This window comes from Myotis myotis, unplaced genomic scaffold, assembly GCF_014108235.1.
Source record: "Myotis myotis isolate mMyoMyo1 unplaced genomic scaffold, mMyoMyo1.p scaffold_m19_p_9, whole genome shotgun sequence".
In the NCBI taxonomy this organism is placed as follows: Eukaryota; Metazoa; Chordata; class Mammalia; order Chiroptera; family Vespertilionidae; genus Myotis; species Myotis myotis.
This window is the reverse complement of record NW_023416401.1, coordinates 68,723,581-68,745,525: the sequence shown is the minus strand read 5'-3', so window position 1 is coordinate 68,745,525 and position 21,945 is coordinate 68,723,581. Positions and strand designations below refer to the sequence as shown.

The window sequence follows — 21,945 nt, the reverse complement described above, 5'->3', positions numbered from 1 at the left end:
ATGGTCTTTTTCTTTTTTTAAGAGAGAGTTCAAGGGAGAGAGAATGGGAAGAGAGAGAGAGAGAGAGAGAGAGAGAGAGAGAGAGAGAGAAAACACACTCATTGGTTGCTTTCTGCACGAGCAGGACTGGGCTGGGGCTAGAGCCTATAACCCAGGTACATACCCTTGACTGGGAATCGAACCCTTGACACTTTGGTATTCAGGCCAACCAATGCTCTAACCACTTAGCAACACCAGCAAGGGCTGTGTCTATGGTCTCTTTGATGATTTGTATGCTTTTCATTTTCTCATTGATATTTCAGTTGTGTCACATGGATACTTTAGTGCATGACTGTTATAATACATGTAATTAAGAAAAATGATGACCTCTAGGACAATTCTGTTTAATCTGAAAAGAATATGTTGAGAAAGTATGAAGATACTAGTACTCTCATAGTGATGCAGAATGGAAGCTTCCCAGCAGAATGAAGTGTCTGGGCAGAGGAAGGCCTAGAGGAGTCAGAAATGGCCAAGTGTGATCATCAGGCCACTGGGAATATGCCTAACTGAAATGCTGTGCCGGTGGTGACTCCCCTGTAATTCTGGGTTTTACTTGTTGTTGTTGGTTGATTGGTTTCTTTGATAACATGGTGTCCAGAGAAGACATACAAGTGAACCTGAGTCTGGAGATTCCTAGAAGAGCAGGTTGGTATCTGGGGAGCTTGTTTTGGTTGAAGGTTGGGGGCTTAGATTGATGTGTCCAAATATACTCCTGGCCTCACGTGCACAGCAGAGGTTCTGGGGCCAGCCCAACTTCTGGAATTTCCATGAGGTGCTTACCAAAACACCAGCCAAAATGATACCAGAGAGTTTAGTAGAGAATTTCCACGCCTACCATCATAAGAGCTTCCAACTGCGCTCACGGTGGCAAGAAGACAGAGCCGCCCCCTGCCCTGGGCACCGGAGGACCTGCAAAGCCTAGAATGAGAGGCCCTATCCAGAGGCATCCCTTTCCTGAGACAAAGTCCATACTCTGCCACTGCAGGTGCACAATAAACACTTCTTTAATTTTAGCCTGTTGTTGCTAAACTTTACCTGAGGGCACACAGGTGAAATGCATTAAATCTTTAAAACCCATCTATTTGAAGATTTTAAAAATTAATGTTATGTTTCAGATGTTCTTTGACTTATCAAAGTGCAGTAGATGTTGCCATCTGGTTGGAGGAAAAATGCAACTTTTTGTTCATAAAAGGATTTTTACAAACTGAACCTGGCATTTGCTGAAGTGATTCAAGCTCAGCCTCCAGAATGTTTTTGAGTGAAAGCAGTGAACAAGTACTTGGAGGGCTCTCTCTTCGCTCTGGTGTGACGAGGGTGGACACAGGATACGGAAGGACATGCAGAAAGGAGAGACTTACCTCCTCACTGGAATTTTGCCATTTGTGTTGGTCATAAATGCCAATTTCATCCAGCTGGAAAACAACAGGACAGCGCTGTCTTAACGTTTCTTAGGAGGAACAGCTTCAGTCAGGATAAAAGCACTTTACAAGACCGCTCATTCAAACACAACATTTAGTTTGAAAACCAGAGACAATCATGCACTGCGACATGACTTTAGGGTTGTCTGATTTAGCAAATAAAAATAGGGGACTTGGAGTTAAATTTGAATTTCAGACAAACAACAAATGGTTCCTCACTATTAAGTATTGACCAAATGTGCATGGGACATACTTAAACTTAAAAATTTATTTGTTAAAATCTACCACTTGGTATCCCTCTGGGATTTGGATACAGTGAGTTGGACTAAGGCCTGTTTTCTGAATTTCAAAAATACCTCTGGATCCCTGATGGTGTGCTAAACAGCCCATGGGTTCAGTGGTGCTCTTCCAAGTGCTTCTCTTGGCCACGCTCCCCATTTCTCCGTCTCATAAAACAGAGGCTCAGGCCCCAGCAGCGCCCAACTATGGCCCCGGGCACAGGGAGCTATGTATCAGCACACTCAGTCTGGGGACACAGAAGCCAGTGCCCACAGCCCAGAGGACACTCGGGGCATCAACCATTCTGTTCATAGTTCTGGGGCTGTGGGTTTATCATGAGCACCCTGCCAGGTGGCATGATGAGTATAGGTGTGTATTGGTCAACTTCTTCTCCAAGGTCAGGAGCATGGGGGTGGGGAAAGGCTAGTAAGACATTGCCTGGCCACATACGAAGCCTCATTTTCTACTCTGACCCTTTGCTTGATAACAGCCAAGAACAAAGAGGGAAGCAAATGAAACTCACTGTTTCTTGAGGCAGGTCATTGGACTGACGTTGTTGGCCCTGAAGTTGTGTATGATGGATCTCAGGCCGTCTACCCATTGCTAAAAGAAAAGGAAGTGTTCTTGGTGAATAGATCTGCTGAGCTAAGCATGGTTTTGATTAGATAGCCTGTATCCACTTTGTGCAATAATAACATACATTCTTCTTTTATCCCCTTCCTGCCACACAGCCATCTTCATTTTGCATGCTCATTTTTTGTTCATTTTTTAAATTAATGTATTAATTTTTAGAGATAGAGGGAGGGAGGGAGAGATAAAGAGAGAACCATCTATTTGTTGTTTCACTTATTTTTTATGTACTCAATGGTTAATCCTTGTATGTGTCCTGATGGGGGATCGAACCCGCAACATTGGCATACTGGGACAATGTTCTAAGAAACTGAGCTACCTGGCCAGGGCCTGCTCATTTTTTATTCTTTAATAAACAGCTTTCACTCTTTCCGAAAAGATAAATGTGGCATCCACAGTGTCATTAAGCACCGGGTTGTCATGAGGTATGCTGCTCTCTGATTGACTTGTCAAGTCTTCTATTTGCAGTCTGTTTAAATATAAGCCCCTTTTCAATCACTGGCAAGTGTAACAATTTCTAAGCAACATTGCACAATACAAGATGACAATCTTTATCTATTCCCATTCTAGACAAAGAATGCTTCAGGGGTTCATCAACTCTACTGTGTGGTACTATTTCATTCTAAGAGTTTGTTACAGTGCAGCCGGAGTTGCTCAGTGGTTAAGCATCAACTTATGACCAGGAGGTCACAGTTCGATTCCTGGTCAGAACACTTGCCCGGGTTGCGGGCTAGATCCCCAGTGGGAAGTGTGCAGGAGGCAGCCAATCAATGATTCTCTCTTGTCACTGATGTTTCTACCTCTCTCTCCCTCTCTCTTCCTCTCTGCAATTGATAAAAATATTTTCTTTTAAAATATTTTTCATATCTTACTGTCTGTATTTTTTAGCAAAGCCTTAAAAAGTCAACTATGTACTAAGTGCCTGGGTACCCACAGGAGGCAGCGATGTGCTCACATAACTTCTGTCTAAGGGCTTGGACCTCAGCCTTAGTTCACAGCTATCACCCCATGGATCTAAAGGGAAAAATGAAGGAAGATTGTGCACGGCAGGCAGTGAAGGAATGTGGGTCTTTAAAGGACATTTTAATAGAAAAGGCTAGCCTGTATGTTAAGGCCAACTCTGTCCTGGGGCCCATTAACTGTGCCAATGAATGCCAAACCAAGATGCTAACAAGAGTCCCACTCTCGGCAAAGTGCTTCATACCAAATCAACACTGGAGGTGAAAAGAGAACTGGGCTCCCACACAAGCCGGTAGCTTACCTTTCTAGTCTGCCTGCTGAAGCTTTGTGCTGGGCAGGGGAATAGATTGGAATAGATAGTACTATGGATGTACATTCTTCCTGCTCCCTCCAGTATGGTAGCCACTAGCCACACATGCCTGTATAAATCTGAACTGAATAAAAATAAAATTCAGGGCCTCCACTGCACTTGTCCCATTTCAAGTGCTCAAAAGCCAACACTGGGCTAGTGCCTACCATATTGGACAGTGCAAATGCAGGACATTCCGATCACCACAGAAGGATCTACTGCACGTTTTGACACGTCAAATGATTTAGTCACTGTGAGGGCCAGAGGCCATGACTGAGTTCTGTAAGTGTGTGTGTGGTTTTAATTTTAATTGTGGTAAAATATACATAAAAGTTATCATTTCGACCATTTTTAAGTGAATAATTCAGTGGCATTCGTGATATACATTGTGGTGCAACCCTCTCCACCTTCTATCTCCAGAACTCTTTTCATCTTGAAAATCTGAAACTCTGTCCTCTGCAGCCAATAAACAACAACTCCACATTTTCTTCTCCCCCTAGTCCGGTAACCACCATTCTACTGTCTCTATGGATTTACCTCCTATAGGTGGAAGCATATAGTATCTGTCTGTTTGTGATTGGCTTACGTCACTTAGCATAATGTCCCCGTGGTTCATCCATGAAGCACCCTTCCTTTTAAAGGCTGAGTATCATTGCATGGTATGTATATACCACATTTGGTTTATTCCCTCATTTTTCGGGCACTTGGGTTGTTTCCATCTGTTGGCCATTGCAAATAATACTGCTGTGAATGTGAACATAGGTGTGCACATATCTCTTTAAGTTCTTGTTTTCAATTCTTTTGGATATATAGTCAGAAATGGACTTGCTGGGTTATGTGGTAATTCTATTTTTTATTTTTTGAGGGATCACCATACTATTTTCAATGGTAACCGTACCATCTAACAATCCCCACCACAAATGCACAAAGGTTTCAATTTCTCCACCTCCCCACTGACATTTGTATTGTTGTTCTGTTTTTATTTTTTTAAGAGTAGCTATTCCAAAGGATGTGAATCTGAGTTTTTGCTTTTCTCTTTGTGCTCCAATCATACCTAACGACTTTCTGAGGGAGGACTTAAGAGCTCTAAGAGGTAAATTTCCTTTCACACGTAGAAAAGGCCATTTTCTGAGGACTGTGAATAGCACTGAAAGCCTCAGAAAGCATGGTAAGTGAAGTCAGGATTCTGAGGCAGGAGGAAGAAATGAAATAGGAGCATTAAAGAAATGCCTCAATTATTTTCATCATCAGACTTCCCTTCCTCTGTCAGGCTAAATATGTGACTACAACTCCCCGGGGACTATCAAATATCCTGTTATTGGCCCAACAGACCACAGGCTCATACAGAGTTTCCCAAGAGGAGACAGAAAAAGCACAAATAATTCGTTTGGCATTAACTGGGGAGCATTTTCTTAACCTGGAGGCTTGGTATGTGTTCCAAAACACAAAACAAAGTCCATGGTTTCCTAGGACAGAAAAGTGGATAATGTCTGAGACTGTTCACTGTTTTTTTATTTTTTTTCCTGATTGTTCTAATTTAGTTGTTTCTAGAAATAGATTGCAGAAATGCGAGGCTTTAAGGAGGCTTCAATAACTTCCACCCATCTTCTGAAAATACGGTGCTGGTGAAGAATTTTTTTAAATTTTTTATAATTGATTTCAGAGAGGAAGGGAGAAGAAGAGTGGAACAGAAACATCAATGATGAGCAAGAATCATTGATTGGCTGCCTCGTGCACGCCCCCTGCTGAGGATCGAACCTGCAACCTGGGCATGTGCCCTGACTCAGAACCAAACCGTGACCTCCTTGTTCATAGGTCGATGCTCAACCCCTGAGCCACACTGGCTGGGTAAGAATCTTGTCTATTGTGGTGGAAAGGTCCCCGAGAGTGACCTTTAGAGGTCATATCTCCAGTGACAGCACCCATGCTTCAGTTAGTAGGAAATGCCAGGAATCCTCACAAGCCCTAATGTGCCCTGGGAAGATGGTTGCTGCTTCTTTACCTTTATGAAGATGAAAGTGAGGTTAAGGGCCTGGCCCGAGGTGATGGACCTGCTAGCTCGGGGCCCAGAGGCAATCAGAATGCTGTAGGCTGCCCTTCACACTGGGGATATTTTCACTCAATGTCTGTTCACACCTTTCTCCCTGTCAGACCTTTTTTTCTCTCTATTATCTTTCAGGTAATGTACACTTAGCATAGCCAGGCCAAATGGCCATAGGAAATATGGTAAGCATTTAACTTTTTGCTTTGTTTTGTGTTTAACATAAAATAGATGAAATGCCAGCAGGTGTCAGTAGAGCCTGGGAGTTCAGTTGGCAAGTTGTGCCAGGAGTAAACTAGATGCATATCCACTTCTTTGAAAGCTCCCAGATTAAGAGAAGAAAAAAAATAAAGTGACTTAGATGCACTGGCTCCGTGGTGACACACTCATAATATGATTCATATGACACTGGGTGGCTTCTCCCTGGTCCTCCATCCTGCGTGGGCACAGGCAGCCTGGATACTGGGGCCCAGCCCACCAGAACCATTCAGTTCTGGTGCCCGCGTCGGCAGTTTCTGCACTTGTAATTGTTACTGTTATCTCACTGTAATATTTTCCAATTTTGTTTAAATTAACTTAAAGCCTATGTCAGCCATTCTAAGGAGAAGGAAAAAAGGCCCTTCAAAGGACTCCCGAGGGCTTGTGCTGGGCCACTTGGGTGTAAAAGAGTGAGGAACAGGAACTGTCTCGCATTTGCCCCTGGGAACCTTTGACCTCTCCCCTTGCACTCCTTAAACTTATTTTCATCATTTTCCAGGCAAATGGCTGGGCCACAGACTTACCTATGTCCTTTGCCCTCAGAACAGTAGGACTGTCATAGACAAAAAGAATCCCCTTCCCATTAAAATAAATGTATATAATGAGAGATTAAAAAAAAGCTAACCTGAAAAATATAAGAACTTACACAGTGTATAGATCTTAATTTTTTCCCTCTTAAAAACATTAGGTTTTTTTTTTTTTAAGGGTTATAAAAGCAACACTATGTCCCCTTACAGAAAAATGCAAAGCAAAAAAAAAAAAGCATAAAGCAAAAAGTAAACATCACCCCAAATCCCATTAGCAAGTCCTCACTGAACTCGGTGGATTGGTTCTGCAACTTTAAGTGAAAGGACACCTAACAAAACCAGTTTTACCACAGGCTAATTGATACAAATAAGAGTTAAAGTCCCCACGGCATCTCATCAACATTATAACATGAGGACATTGAACAAAATGTCCTGTTATTCAAGGTCCTGCTGTACTGATATTAAGAGATAGCCACTGACATTTTGTCCGTTTAGTCTTGTTCTACACACAGAGATTTGTCCTTTTAAAATAACTATTATTATCATTATTATACAAGTCAGTACCACTTCAACTCAATCTTATCTCTAGATTTTGTTCCAGAAGCATTCTTTTTAGTCTTTAGCTAAAAAAGCATATTGTCAAAGCAAAAATGACACAGACCCCGTGACGCTCTCCAAGTTTGCTAAGTCATTTTCTCCAAAGGGATAAACTCAGTAGCACCCTCCCTAACCTTTTAGTGTCTGGCCCTTTGTTTTCAATGGCGGCCTCTTAACTAAGTGCTCAAAAGTTTAACTAGAGACTTGCCACTTAGGGGACATGCAGCATCAGAATCACCTGGGAATTATTAAAATGCCAATTATCAGGCTCCACCTATTAAATCTGTGTTAGGGCCTGGAACAGAAATCTGTGTTTAAATGAGCTTTGCAAGTGATTCGTTTGCGAATTCGCTAAAAGAAGCTCTGTTCTTACCATTTGCAACAGCATGGATGGACCTGGAGAGCATTATGCTAAGTGAAATAAGCTAGTTGGAGAAAGATAAATATCACATGATCTCATTTATTTGTGGAATATAATGAACAACATAAACTGATGAACAAAAATAGATCCAGAGAAATAGACATAGAAGCATCAAACAGACCATCAACCTCAGAGGGAAGGTGGGGCGGTGGGGGGACGGGGGTGCGAGAAGAGATCAACCAAAGGACTTGTATGCATGCATGCATATAAGCATAACCAATGGACACAGACAGTAGAGGGTGGCAAGGGCATGTACTGGGGGATGGGAGCAGCCAGGGAGAGGTCAATGGGGAAAAAGGAGACAAATGTAATACTTTCAACAATAATAAATTTAAAAAAAAAAGAATCTCTGTTCTAAATCCATGTCACTCAAAGAGGTGGCTCCTAGACCAATAACATCCACATGACCTAGTAGCTGGTTAGAAATGCAGAATCTCAGGTCTCATCCCAGACTCACTGGATCAGAATGTGCATTTAATAAGATCGCTGGTGATTCGTGTGCACACTCCATTTGAGGAGCCCAGGTCTAGAAGATGGAGTCCCTCCAATTTGAAGCATCTCCTTTCATTGCCCACCTAGGAAGATCCAAGTCTGGTTTCTCAGGAAGGTGAAGGTTTCCTACAGTGCCTTCAGTTGGAATATGCAATTCTAGTAAGGACCCACAGTTCCTGATTCGCTCTTCGCTTTTGTCATGTCCCTCCCTCCTATGCTGAACAAATCTGCATTCACTAGAATGGAATGCCTGACCTGCACATTTAGGGGACTGAAGTTGAACTGCTTGAATGTGAAAATTATGAATGGATGGGGCCATCTGCAATATTTTTTTAAAATATATTTTATTGATTTTTTACAGAGAGGAAGGGAGAGGGATAGAGAGCTAGAAACATCGATGAGAGAGAAACATCGATCAGCTGCCTCCTGCACACCCCCCAATGGGATGTGCCCGCAACCAAGGTACATGCCCTTGACTGGAATCGAACCTGGGACCTTGATGTCCGCAGGCTGACGCTCTATCCACTGAGCCAAACCGGTCAGGGCGCCATCTGCAATATTTAGAACATAGGAACTTTTTGGCACCTAGAACCCATAAACCTTGATCCTTGCAAGGTTATTATTATTATTATTTGGTTTCTGTTTAAGTAAGTGTGGGTAAGAAAAAGTCAGGACATATCTCAATTGGCTATGCTTAGGATGCCTAATTGCTCTAACAATTAAATAGTTTTCATCTGCTCAAACAGCATAAACCAGGGATTTATAGAATTTGAAATATAGCCTTCGATCCATTTGAACTGAGTTCTGGTAAGACTGAAGGCCTTCAAAAAGGGAAATAAGACCTATTTCCTTGAACTTGGGACAAACTATGAAACTTTCAAGTAAGATATCCAGTGTCTAAACACTGCAATAAGACAAGATTTGCAACATTTCACAAATCTCCAGGTGAATAATATTTAGTGGAATAACTACATCTTTATAGTAAACTAGAGGCCCGGTGCATGAATTCATGTACATTGAAAGGAAATTAATTAGAAGAAATATTTTAGAGGTCAGGGAGGGACTGTGGGAGGTTGGTTCCAGGGCATGTCTGGCCTGTCTCACCCAGTCTCCATCGGGGCCAATTGGGGCCGGACAGCCGGGACCACAGGAAGTTGGCTGGCTGGCCAATGAGGGACCCTCAGGAGGGCTCCAGGGCATGTCTGGCCCATCTCACCCAGTCTGGATTGGCCGGACCCCAGCAGCAAGCTAACCTACCAGTTGTAGTGTCTGCCCCCTTGTGGTCAGTGTGCATTCATAGTGACTAGTCGAACGGTTGACCAATCGGTTGGACACTTAGCATAGTAGGCCTTTTTCATTTATATAGACAGCTAGTTTTAGGAAGGCATTAAGCTTTTGCACTAAACTGTGAGCATTTGCCACTGAATATAGGCAGTGGCTCGGATTTTAGAGTAAAGACACTGTAGGATGCCCAGCTGGTATGGCTCAGTGGTTGAGAGTCTACCCATGAACCAAGAGGTCACTGGTTCAATTCCCAGTCAGGGCACATGCCCAGGTTTCAGGATCAATCACCAGTGAAGGGAGTGAAAGAGGCAGACAACTGATGATGTTTCTCTCTCATCAATGTTTCTATCTATCCCTCTCCCTTCCTCTCTCTCTAAAAATCAATGAAAAAAATTTTTTTAAAAAAAAGACACTATAGGGAGAACCCAAGATGTTTTCTCTTATGAGCCTATATAAGCAAAGTGAATGAAATCATTTCAGTTCAGTTAGGATAAGGTATTAGTTGATATTAAGTTGTTAATATTTAATTTTGAAGGGAGGCCAAAGGGAAGACACTTCCAGCTGGTGCAGTGTGAAAAGGAAACCGTGGACAGCACTCAGAGACAAGATTAGTAGTTCCCAGAGCCTGCTGTACATCAGAATCCCCTGTGGAGTTTAGAAGACATTTCAGAAGCCTGACTCCACCCCTGGAAATTCACATTAAAATATGAGAGTGGTTGGACCATCAATCTACTTTTTAGACACTGCAGATAATTCTAACATGAATCTATGACTGTGGACCTCTGAAGTAGACCACATACACTAAATTTAGTTTACCCCAGTATTTTTGAAACTCTAATGTGCATTTGGATCACTTGGGGATTATATTAAAGTGCTGATTCACATGCAATAGGTCTAGTGTCTGCATTGGAGAGTCTGTCTTTTTTAAAATACATTTTTATTTATTTCAGAGAAGGAGGGAGAGGAAGAAAGAGATAGAAACATCAATGATGAGAGAAAATCATTGATCGGCCTCCTGCATGCCCCACATTGGGGATTGAGCCGACAATTCGGGCATGTGCCCTGATTGATCTGGAATCGAACCATGACCTCCTGCTTCATAGGTCGACACTCAACCACTGGGCCACATTGGCCGGGCCAGAGATTCTGTATTTTTTACAAGCTTTCAAGAGATGCCATGCAGGCATGTGGGCTTGTCTTTTGTGCCTTGTTCACGCAAGGGTAGCAGGGCTTGTGTGTTATCTCTAGACACTGCGTATCTTCAGTACTACTCAGAAGTCCACCAATGAAACAGCAGTTCTGCTCTTCACTATGCCAGCTATTCTCAAGTGGTTCCTGGATCAGCAGCATGAGCATCACACAGGAGTGTATTAGAAATACCAATTCCCAGGCCCCACCCCAAACCTACAGGATTGGACATTCTGGGGATGGCTCAGCAGCCTGCAATTGAACAGGCCCTCCAGTTGACTCTCCTGCAGCATTCACTGAGTTATGCTGGTACTCGAGCATCTGTCGCTAATCGGAGATAAAGATAATTGAAGAGGGTATAGAGGTAGCCACTGGAGAAAAGACTTGTCTGGTTTTGTTTTTAATCAATTTTATTGAGGTATAATTTATATATAATGAATGGGCCATGAGCTTTTGAGTCAAACTTTTCATATACTCACTAACCACCCTTAGGGTGAGTAATACCAATTGAGACACATTAAATTTTAGATTTTCATTCCCCGTTTGGATTAAAATTCACACACACACACACACACACACACACACACACACACACACACACGCGCGCGCACGCGCGCACATCATTGTTGTGTTAACCTATTTTAGAGAAAGTTCTACGCATTATAAAAGCAATGCTGGCAGCCATTGGGAGGCTGGCTCAAAGGAAGTTTCTGGAGCCACAGAAAACCCAGGAGCTGGTGATGTTGCAGGATCTCACCAGGCAGCAGGAGATGGCCCTGCAGAAGCCTGTTAGAGGTAACAGCTCCCCCTGTTTCAGGAAAGGTAAGCGCAAAATCAGGCCAGGCCAGGACTGGGCTTCCTGGGAGAACACTCACTCAATAATTTGGTACAGAAATAAGACAGAGGTCTCAGAACAAGACAGGTCTCAGGATAAGACGGAAGTCTCAAAACAAGAACTAGAGGACCCATTAAGAACACTAGTCACTTGCGCCAACAATGTGCAGTGATGAGGCCTGAGCACAAGGCTGGAGCTCACACCACAGCAGGAGTACCTGGAGGCTGAGTGCCATCCTAGTGTCTCAGTCCCATGGCTTTTGGCCCAGGTCTGAGGCAGGGCCCAAGGATTCTAAAACCCCAGACGTCAAAGCAGGAGAGTGGAGATTTAGCCAGGACTTGACAACACACAGTACCATTTTGTCCTTTCATCTAGGATGCTAAATCCATTCTAAAATTAAATGGGAGCAGATCTAGCAACAGACCAGTTTTTGCATCATGTTAGGAAGAAAATATAAAAACAACTTTTCTCTTTCATTTCAACTACCTTTTCGTGGCTCTACGCAGGAGAGAGAGAAGTGCAGGTAGAATGTCAGTCTCACAAGGTATCATGTCAGTGTGGCAACCCCCTCATAGCCCTGGGACGGAAGGCAAACAGGCAGCCAATGACAGCGTTCACAGTGAGAACAAATCAGGCAAAGAAACCTGGAAGTCCCCATAACTGCTACTCCAGAAGAGGAAAGTGAGAGATACCATGATGAAGAATTTCACACATAATAAAGGAGCTAAGCATGCAACCCTAGACAAATCCAATTGTGAGACCCAGGATGAAACATTTAATTAAGGAGTGTATGATAATGAATGACCCACAGCAAGCTACCCAAGCTCGTGGTCAACAACGATAGGGATTTGGCAAAAAAAAGAAAAAGAAAAAAATAGGAAAAAAAAAGAATATCAATACAGAGACAAGCCCATAGTAATCTTAAAAGCCCTTGGGAAGTCAATAATAATTTTCATAAAATTTTAAAATCTGAAAGAGAGCAACTGGGACTTTTATTTTCTCTTGACATAGCCTGAGTGTCTTCCAGAAAATACACATTTTTCACCTACTGTTCTCTGTCCACAGAGTAAAGCTGAAGAAGGTTAAAGAAGGAATGTAGTAAGCATCATCTGATTCTTAAATTACCTTCAGAGCATGGCAAATGAGTACTTGGACAGGAAATAAGCTGCCATATATGAGTATGTGAGGCTGTGTTTCAAAGATAGATTTGGATGGGGCTGGATAATATTTATACTTTCCTAGTCAAAATTAGTTTAGTCACTCACAGACAGTCAAAACAGTCTGCCAGCCTGGCTGGTTATCTTGACAACACTGGGTAGTTATGTCAAAAAGGATTTCTAAATAGTTAGAAGAAAGGAGAGGACACTGTGCCTGTCATCACTCAGAAATGGAATGTCCAGTTCCCATACCAGATCTGTTTCTGTTCATTACTATTTCTAAGAGATAATTTTTGCACTGCCCAAGGCACATTTGGCAAGATATTCTGTAACTGTGTTCCATTGGACCTACAGAATCTTGTCCCAAATAACTACATCTCCTTCCAGATATCTACTCTGATCAGCATACTGTTGAAGGATGTGCCACCCAAAAATATGACTCTTGGACACAGAATTATTTTCAGCTCAAGGCATCTGAATTCCTGAAATCCCTTAACTGCATAAAAAACAGAGCCTCCCTAAGAACTCAATTATCTGGCCCTTGGCTGGGTAGCTTAACTCAGTTGGTTAGAGCATCGTCCTATATGCCAAGGTTCAGGTTCAATCCCTGGTCAGGGCACATGCAAGAATCAGCCAATGAATACATCAATACTAGTAAGTGGAACAAAAAATGGATGTTTCTCTCTCTCTCTTTCCCTTCCTCTCTCTAAAATCAATTTTAAAAAACACACAAACTCAATTATCTTAAAATTCCATTCCCCACCACCACCCCCGGACCAACTTTAATCTTCTCTACTGGAAGATAAAAAGTTGGCACCACACCCAAATAGAAAATGACACAAAACTATCATATCTACTATCTCTTCTCTCATATCTACTATCTCGTCTCTCATATCTATCTCTTCTCCTAAGGGTCCATTAATCTTCCCTAAAAATCATTTGCTCTCCCATAAGTGGCCTTTTGCTCCTCTTTCCCCTATTAAGATGCTACATAAACTCAAATGTCACTGCTCCTTTGGGTAGTCAGTTCTTTCTGTAATGCCCCCATGCATGTAAACAAAAATGAGTTAAATTAATAAAAAATAATAAATTTTTATGCTTTTTCTCTTGTCTGCTGTCAGTTTATATTGCAGACCCAGCCGAAGGAATCATACACACAAAGGACATTCAGAATACATTCATGCCTATGTTCACTAGTGCCTACTGACTTTAAATAACAATATGTGATGTTCTTTAGTGCCTCAGAGTTCACAGAGCAGCTCCATTTCTACAAATCCCAGAAATCATTCAAAAAGAAAATGAGGCGTTTTGTTTACTTTACGTAACACTTATTTGGCATCCATTGAAAAACTCTAAAATAACTGAAGAAATTTAAGATCTTGAGAAAATCAAGAGCATCACCCTATGCCAGTCAGAAACCACCAGTTTTGTGAGGATGCATTTTTTGTCTCAACTGTCAAATTTGCAAAATCTTGGTGGGTAAAACATGAATGAACAACCACTGAGTTGAAAAATATTCATGAAGTTGTTTCTTTGGCTGATGCCTGTGCTTATAATCTCTGAGGTCCCAATCCTCCTGACAATGCTGGCAAATTAAGTCATGCAGAAATGAACAGCATTTCCACATGCAGACAAATGCTACCTGCTGAGGCGCTGAGACAGATACAATCAATCAAGGGGCCAACTCCTGCCCAGGTAGCATCAACCTGTTTATTAGCTCAGGCACATCAATCTATATGTAATCCTATAAGCTGAATAGGACTTAATATGAGTTGCTAAAAAAGAATCTAAGCCACTGGATTTGTTTCATTATCTAACTTTCCACCATTTATGGAAAAGTCCCCCCACTTTCCTGTGCGCCCCCAAAAAGGGAAGGGCGAGGGAAGGAAGAAATATGGCAGCAGGAAAACAGAGACAATAAAAATAATGTTTATGGGGAAGATGATAAATGAATGCCTAGATTCCATTTTGATCCATCTGGAAAAATACTGGGCTGAAGAATGCCTCCATGATGTCATTTGCTGACTTTTTCCTGTAAAATAGTCATTCTAAAAGATTTTCATTTGTGTCCCTTCAATAGATCAAAATAAAAATGAATAAAGTTTGTGGAATAGCTGACTAGCCTCCCCCACCCTCTGCTGAAGTTGATATGGAATAGTGACATTTCTCAGAGTGCTACCTACCATAGAGAAACCTATAAGCTTTCTGATCCTTATGTGACCAGGGAACCCCTTTAAATGTGGACTTTTTTTGAGGAATCCATTATGCTACCCATCAATTTAGAAAGTGCTGTTCTTCCCAAGTCTTACATCTCCCACAGATAACAATTTATCTATATAAAACCCTAATATGCAAATCAACTGAATGGCAGAATGACTTGTTGCTATGATGTACACTGACCACCAGGGGGCAGACGCTGAATATAGGTGCTGCCCCCAGCCCACAGGCCCTGACAGGTGGCGGCAGTGGGGAGTGGGGCAGGAGAGCGGGTGGCACCAGGCCAAGACGGGTGCCAGCGGGTGGGGGCCTTCGATCATCCTGCTGCTTGCCCCACAGATTGGCCCTGATCACCGGCCAGGCCTAAGGACCCTACCTATGCAAGAATTTCATGCACCGGGCCTCTAGTATTAAATATTTATCTTAAAAAGTATAGTCAGGTTGCACAATGTTATAGGTGGAAATGGCTGCCCCCCAACCTGAGAGTGGCAGCATAGGGTGGTGGTAGAATTCAGGATCTGGAGTAGATCCAAGGCCCAGGTTCAAAACACCAACTCTGCCACTTACTGGCTGTGTGACCTTGGACAAGTTACTCAACCTCTCTAGGCCAATTTCTTCCTCTGTAAAATGAGGATAATCATACCCATCCCATAAAATTGTTGTGAGACTTAAATGAGAATACATGCCAAGTGTTTTGAGCAGGGTCTGCTATTCAATATAAACTAAAAAAAAACAAAAAACTTCATTGCTGCTGCTCTTGTTATTATGATTATTAGGGATCAGCAAACCTTTTCTTTAAAAAAATTTTTTTAATGTTTTTATTGATTTCAGAGGGAGGAAAGGAGGAGAGAGAGATAGAAACATCAATGATGAGGGAGAATTATTGATCAGCTGCCTCCTGCACATCCCCTACTGGAGATCAAGTCCGAAACCTTAGCATGTGCTCTGACAAGGGAATCGAACCTTGACCTCCTGATTTTGGGGTCGACGCACAACCAACTGAGCCACACAGGCAGGGCAATAAACCTTTTCTATAAAGGACCAGGTAATAAACATTTCAGGCTCTGGAGGCCACATGTGGTTCTATGTTGGTCAGTTTTTATGTCTTATTTTGTTTTCACAACCCTTTCAAATATAAAAGCCATTCCTAGTTCACTGGTCATACAGAATCAGCTGAGGGCTGGTCTGGCCCATGGGCTGCAGTTTTCCAGCCCTTGATTGTAAGATTATTAAATTATTTGCTCCAGATCATAGTGCTTGGAGGCAACAGAGTGTCATCGCAGGTGAGGTGCCCCCCTTTTAAAATTATAACCCCAAGATTAGAAAGCATAAAAACAGGTGCAGGCCTACGTTACGCATATCATGTTCTCGATGGCAGTTTTTGCTAGCAGTAAAAACTGGCACTTTGTGGTACATGGAGAAGCAATTTAAAGCTAGTGACATTTTCCTCTCCCAGGGACCAAAAGGTGAAACCCAAACTTCATATTATGTTTCTGGTGCAATTAGAGTAATTTGTTTTGCATTCCCTTGGTGGAGTCATTTGATAACACTTGCAATTAGGGCAAATGAGCTGCTCTGGGCTGAGCCCAGAACCTAGTGTCTGCATAGGAAACCTGTCAAATTCATGAAACACAACAGTGAGAGGGTAAGAGAGGCCCAGCAATGGAAACATGTCCTTGGTGAAGACCACAGCATCGTGAACAGAAGTGCCCAGGAGGCTGGAAGTTTTCCCAAGAAGCATGAGCTGGTAACACCAGAAAATCAACCTCAAAGGTTGTGGGGATTTATAATTACACTGAGCCCAAGAAAAAAAAAAATTAAAGACCAAGGAAATGCACACGAAGGAATTTTTTCAATTATAAAATACGGTATATTAAACTCTATAAACAGCATGAGCCTAACTGTGCATAAAAGAAAATGGTATGTGCATTAAAAAAGACACATTAAGGTGGTTGGAGTTTGGGGGAAGCTTAATAGACACATTGCTAAACGGGCACAGGGCTTCCTTTAGACGAGGAACAGCATGTTTTTAGAACTAGGTAGAGGTGGTGGTTCTGCAACAGTGTGATTTACCAGATGGCACTGAACTGTTCATTTTAACACGGTTCATTTTATGATTGTGCATTTTACTTCAGTTAAAAAACACTTCAAAAATGTTTTTCACTTCAGTTAAAAAACACACAGAAGGAGGGGCAATGCTCTCTAGAAGGGGTTTATGTTCTTCTTTTTCCTCCTCTGTACTTTCTGGAATGTAGAGGACGGACATGCTCCCCTGTGAGCAATACTCAATGTGCATTTGGAACACATCAATAAAGAGTAAAAATGCATGGTCCGTGCAAAAGCTGACAGTGACTTTGCCAGGATGCTCAGTGCTGCTGCAGGCCAGGGCGCTAAGGCATAGCTCCAGGCTTCTTTCTCGTTTTGATCCTCTCACTATTCCAAGGAACCCTCACTGGTGTTGATGACAAAACTCCCTGAAAACAACAGCTCCAGTTTCCTGAACATGCATTTTGACAAGGTGCTTTACTTTTAGGTAAGTCCAGTGCTAAGAAAAATTGCAGTTGAAATCCATATTCAAATACTTTAGTAGAGGGTTCCAAAGGAAAACAGATAGCTGCTTTCAGAATGCTAAGAGATGCAGAACACAGGGTCGTACAGACCAGGGATGTGCAGACCAGGGCAGGCCCCACAGACAAGCACTGAGGGCCCCCCGGTAGCCAGTGATCGCCTTTGCTCTGTATGATTCCCAGGAGGCCCCATGACATACACATTCCTCATAGGAAATATTTAAACAAATTCATTGTCCCTTCCCCTCTTGTCCCAAAGTAGCCAGGTCCTCAAGTTCTTCTAACTGTATCATCATAATCCTAGGTAATGAAATTTAAAATCTGGTTTCTACCTTTACTTCGTCTCTAACCTCACCCAGAAACAACCTCTCTTGATTCCTCCTTGGGTAACTAGATGAAGCCAAGGACAACTAACTAATTTTCTTGTATTTTGTCTCAGAACCTCTCAAACTTTAATGTGCAAAACAAGAACCTACGGATCTTGTTCAAGTGCAGATTCAGATTCAACAGGTGTGGGTAGGGCCTGAGACCCTGCACTTCTAGCAAGTCCCTGGTGATGATGAAGCTGCTGATCCAGACTACACTTTGAGAAGCAGTGCTCCCACCCACGTGTTATTAACTATACTAGAGGCCCGGTGCACGAATTCATGCATGGGTGGGGCTCCTCAGGGTGGCCTGTGGGGATCGGGCCGAAACCTGCAGTCCAACGGCGCCTGCAGCTCCTACCTGCCGCTCCCACTCATCCCAGCCCCACTGTGCCTGCTGTGGGCTCTCGCCCAATCAGTCCCGATTGGAAGAGGCTCGCGCTGCCATAGCAGCACTCACCAGCCATGAGTCCTGGGTCTGGCGCCCTCCCAAGGTGAGTGGCCTGAGGGATCGGGCTGAAACAGGCTCTATGACATCTCCTGAGGGGTCCAGAATTGTGAAAGGGTGCAGACCAGGCTAAGGGACCCCACCGGTGCATGATTGGGCAGGGGAGGGACCACAGGAGGGCTCCAGGGTGTGCCCGGCCCTGTCTCGCCCAGTCCCTATCGGGGTCAGCTGGCTGGGGAGGGACCACTGGAGGGCTCCAGGAAGTGTCTGGCCCATCTCGCTCAGTCCTGATCCGCTGGACTCCAGCAGCAAGTTCCTACCGGTTGGAACGTCTGTCTCCTGGTGGTCAGTGCATGTCATAGTGAGCAGTTGAGTGGCCTGAGCATATCATTAGCATATTATGCTTTGATTGGTTGAACAGTCGACCATTCACCAGACAACCGGACACTTAGCATATTAGGCTTTTATTTTATAGGATGTCAATCTTCTCAGAATGTAAAGATTGTGGTGCATCCCTCCCACACTGCAGGTCAGACCTCTGTTACCTCTCTAGAATCTTTAGGGCAGATTCCACAAGCATTGTGACTTGGCACTCAAAGCAGGCCACAATTTTAGCCTAATTTGCCAATTTCTCAATGTTTACACTAGTCTTCTCACTGGACCCAACACTGTGAGGTCAACATTCCTCTGCTTTCAAATCTCTGCATGTGTCCTAACTCCCATCGGCACAGCCTTCTCTCTTCTGGTGGACTGTGCACCATAGACATCACCATAATGTGACCAGCAGGCCCTCCTGCTCCTGGGTACAATGTCCTGCTTCTTTGATGGAAATATCTCCCTCCTTTCTCCAACCAGAGAGCCTCCTATCCCAGTAGATGGGCAACTGGCCTGAGGGATGGTGATGGGACTCCCATTAGGCTAACCTGGGACTTTCATCAAGTGTCTTGTCAAAGCAAGTCCCATGTGCTCTCCTGGGCATTCAGAACTTTTTTTTGCAAAAAGATTCCTTAAGTCTTACAGGAGAAAGTAACATCAACAGACACTTGGTACAACTCCCTTCTTTTGCTATTGGGGGATTAAAAGGCCCATATAGTGAAAATGATTTGTCCAAGTTTAGAATTCATCAAAAAATAACTCTTGGATGAAGAACTAAAGGAAATTAAAAAAGGAAGAAACAGGTATTTTGTTTAAAATGACAATGAGGTGAACACATTAAGTAGATATTAGCATTCACCTTAGTAAAGTGCATTCATACTCTATACTGGCTGATCCACAGGCAGGCTTGTCATTTGGCACACAAGTATTTAAGAGACGAATATATCTATCAACCTTTTCATATCAGGAGATTTCATGTAAAAAATCCAGATCTCCAGTATCTCATGGAAAAAGCACTGCTACCACCAAGTTAGCAACCTGAGGTGCATGTTCACATAGCTGGAAAATCGGCTGGAAGTAAGTGGATGTTATTCTCCCTCTACCCTGGGCCACGCACCCCCATGGTTATGTCTATGGGTATGGACACTCAACTCACTCAGTCTACACAGCCTCCTTCTTGTCTTCTCCTGTCACTTTTTCATATTCACATCATCTACCTGCAGGCATCTGAGTTCCCAACTTCTGGTCTAAAGGAATGACAGCTTTTGGTGCTACAAAGATAAAGAAATAATTTCAGAATTCAGAGAGTGCCTGCCACCATGGATGAGACACTGAAGTACTAGATTCTGGGACAGATGGTGTTGCAAGAGTAGGTTGAGAACCAAGGCAGCAAGAGAGATGAAAGGTGGTTGTGGGAGGCCAAGGAGACAAGTTTCACCCACTCCACAGACTCACTGATGAACACAGCCCTCCCAAGACAGAGAGTTGGATGGTCTCTCCATTCAAGCCAGCAAATAAACATATGAACCACGTTATCTCTATTTGGCAAGAAAACACCTGGGTGGGCCAGTGTTTATGAACTTATGAACTCACAACCACTCCTCTGCTTTGATTCATAGCTCTGTCCTTCATAAAGAAAGTGTTTTATGACCCCTCACTGATTTTTTTCACACGAATTCAGAACATTTGAAAGGAAACCAAAATGAAACAAGAAAATGTTAACTTTCAGACTTGGAAACACACACACACACACACACACACACACACACACACACACACTATTAACACACGTACACCATCCCAAACTTGAGCCTCCAAAAAACTGAGGGCTATTGGGGATGGGATGAGAGATGGGAAATTCAGATTTATATTCAGCTAATTAGCATCTAGCAGGCATTGGCTCAGGGGAGCCAGGGCAGCAGATGGGGAAGTTACTGTAAGTTCTTCAAGGCTTCTGCCAGGGAAGCAGGATATAAACGCTCCTACTGACCTTTTTTGCAGGGCAATGGTTCTCAAACTTGAGTGTGCATGGAACAAACCTATCTCTAGAGTCATGGAAACATTCTTTTAAATAGTGCTTTTTGTGTTTTTACTTAGTGAATTCTAATCAACGGCTAGGCTGGTGAAATATACAGGTCTAGAGATTTCCCTGTATGCTGCAGTCAATCAATTTGGTAAAAATTTGTTTTGGGCCCTAACTGGTTTAGCTCAGTGGATAGTGCATCAGCCTGCGGACTGAAAGGTCCCAGGTTCAATTCCGGTCAAGGGCATGTACCTTGGTTGCGGACACATCCCCAGTAGGAAGTGTGCAGGAGGCAGCTGATCGATGTTTCTCTCTCATCGATGTTTCTAACTCTCTATCCCTCTCTCTTCCTCTCTGTAAAAAATCAATAAAATATATTTTTAAAAAATTTGTTTTGGTTCAAAATTGTTGTGCTATTTGGACTAAATCCATTTGTATGCTAAGGCAATGGGACTCAAACTTCATCCAGCATCAGAATTACCTGGGTGAATAACCTGCTAGTTAACACAGATTACTGGACTCCACCCCTAGAATTTCAGATTCGTGAGGTTCCACACCCAGAATATCAGATTCATCAGGCTCTCCCCTCAGAATTTCAGATTTTCCCAAAATGCCAGCAGAGAGAATTTGCCTCTTTAAGAAGCTTTTGGTGAGGCCTCTGGTCTGATCTCCTTGAGTAGCTGCATGCTTGACTATGCGCAGAGGAATTGGTTGAGGAGAGGAAGGCTCTGCAGGGTGTTAGCAAAGCCAGTAGGAGGGATTGACTAAATAGTGAACCTGATTATTTTTCTTTTCTTTTTAAAATATAGTTTATTTCAGAAAGGAAGGGAAAGGGAAAGAGAGAGATAAACATCAATGATAAGAGAATCATTGATGGGCAGCCTCCTGCATGCCCCCTACTGGGGTTCGAGCCCATAACCCAGGCATCTGGCATGACCGGGGATCAAACCCTGAACTCCTGGTTCATCGGTCAATGCTCATCCACTGAGCCATGATGGCCAGGCATGAACTTAATTGTTTTTCAACAAAACAAAGAATAAATCCCTTCTCCAAGAACCATTACAGTAAGCCTTTCACTCAATAGCAAAGCGATTTTGACATTCAGCCCAATATACTAAAGTAAGAATTCATTATCTGTAATAAACTACCCGACTTTATCTTTCTTGTATACAAAAAGAACACACAACATTTTTGTAATTTAATTTCTATAGTAGTTATTCATGCACTTAAGTGATGACTTACTTGGTTACAAAGCATAATTATACAGTTTCCCAAATATTTAAAACCTGCATAAAGTAGAATGAGGAGTCTGGAAATCGCCTAAACTCAATTCAAACCTTTGCATTTTGATACTCTTATTGGCAGCTTATTTTTGTCATCAAAAGGAAATGCAACTTGGTATAAAATAACAGACTTATTTGCGGATATTGTAAATGAGCATTACATTTCAGGCTTATGGACTGTGACTGATTCCA

The 21,945-nt window shown here is 42.8% G+C and overlaps 1 protein-coding gene across 5 annotated transcripts in view; it reads right to left on the bottom strand.

Annotated features, from left to right (window-relative positions):
• PLCB4 (phospholipase C beta 4) overlaps positions 1-21,945 on the bottom strand; it is a 382,360-nt gene that overhangs the window by 83,574 nt on the left and 276,841 nt on the right. For all 5 annotated transcript variants that reach the window (XM_036322572.1, XM_036322576.1, XM_036322574.1 and 2 more), the window contains 2 exons: positions 2,260-2,339; positions 1,398-1,451 (listed from right to left, as the gene is read on the bottom strand). In XM_036322572.1, coding sequence (XP_036178465.1) covers positions 1,398-1,451; positions 2,260-2,339 — 134 coding nt within the window. The remainder of the gene's footprint in view (positions 1-1,397; positions 1,452-2,259; positions 2,340-21,945) is intronic.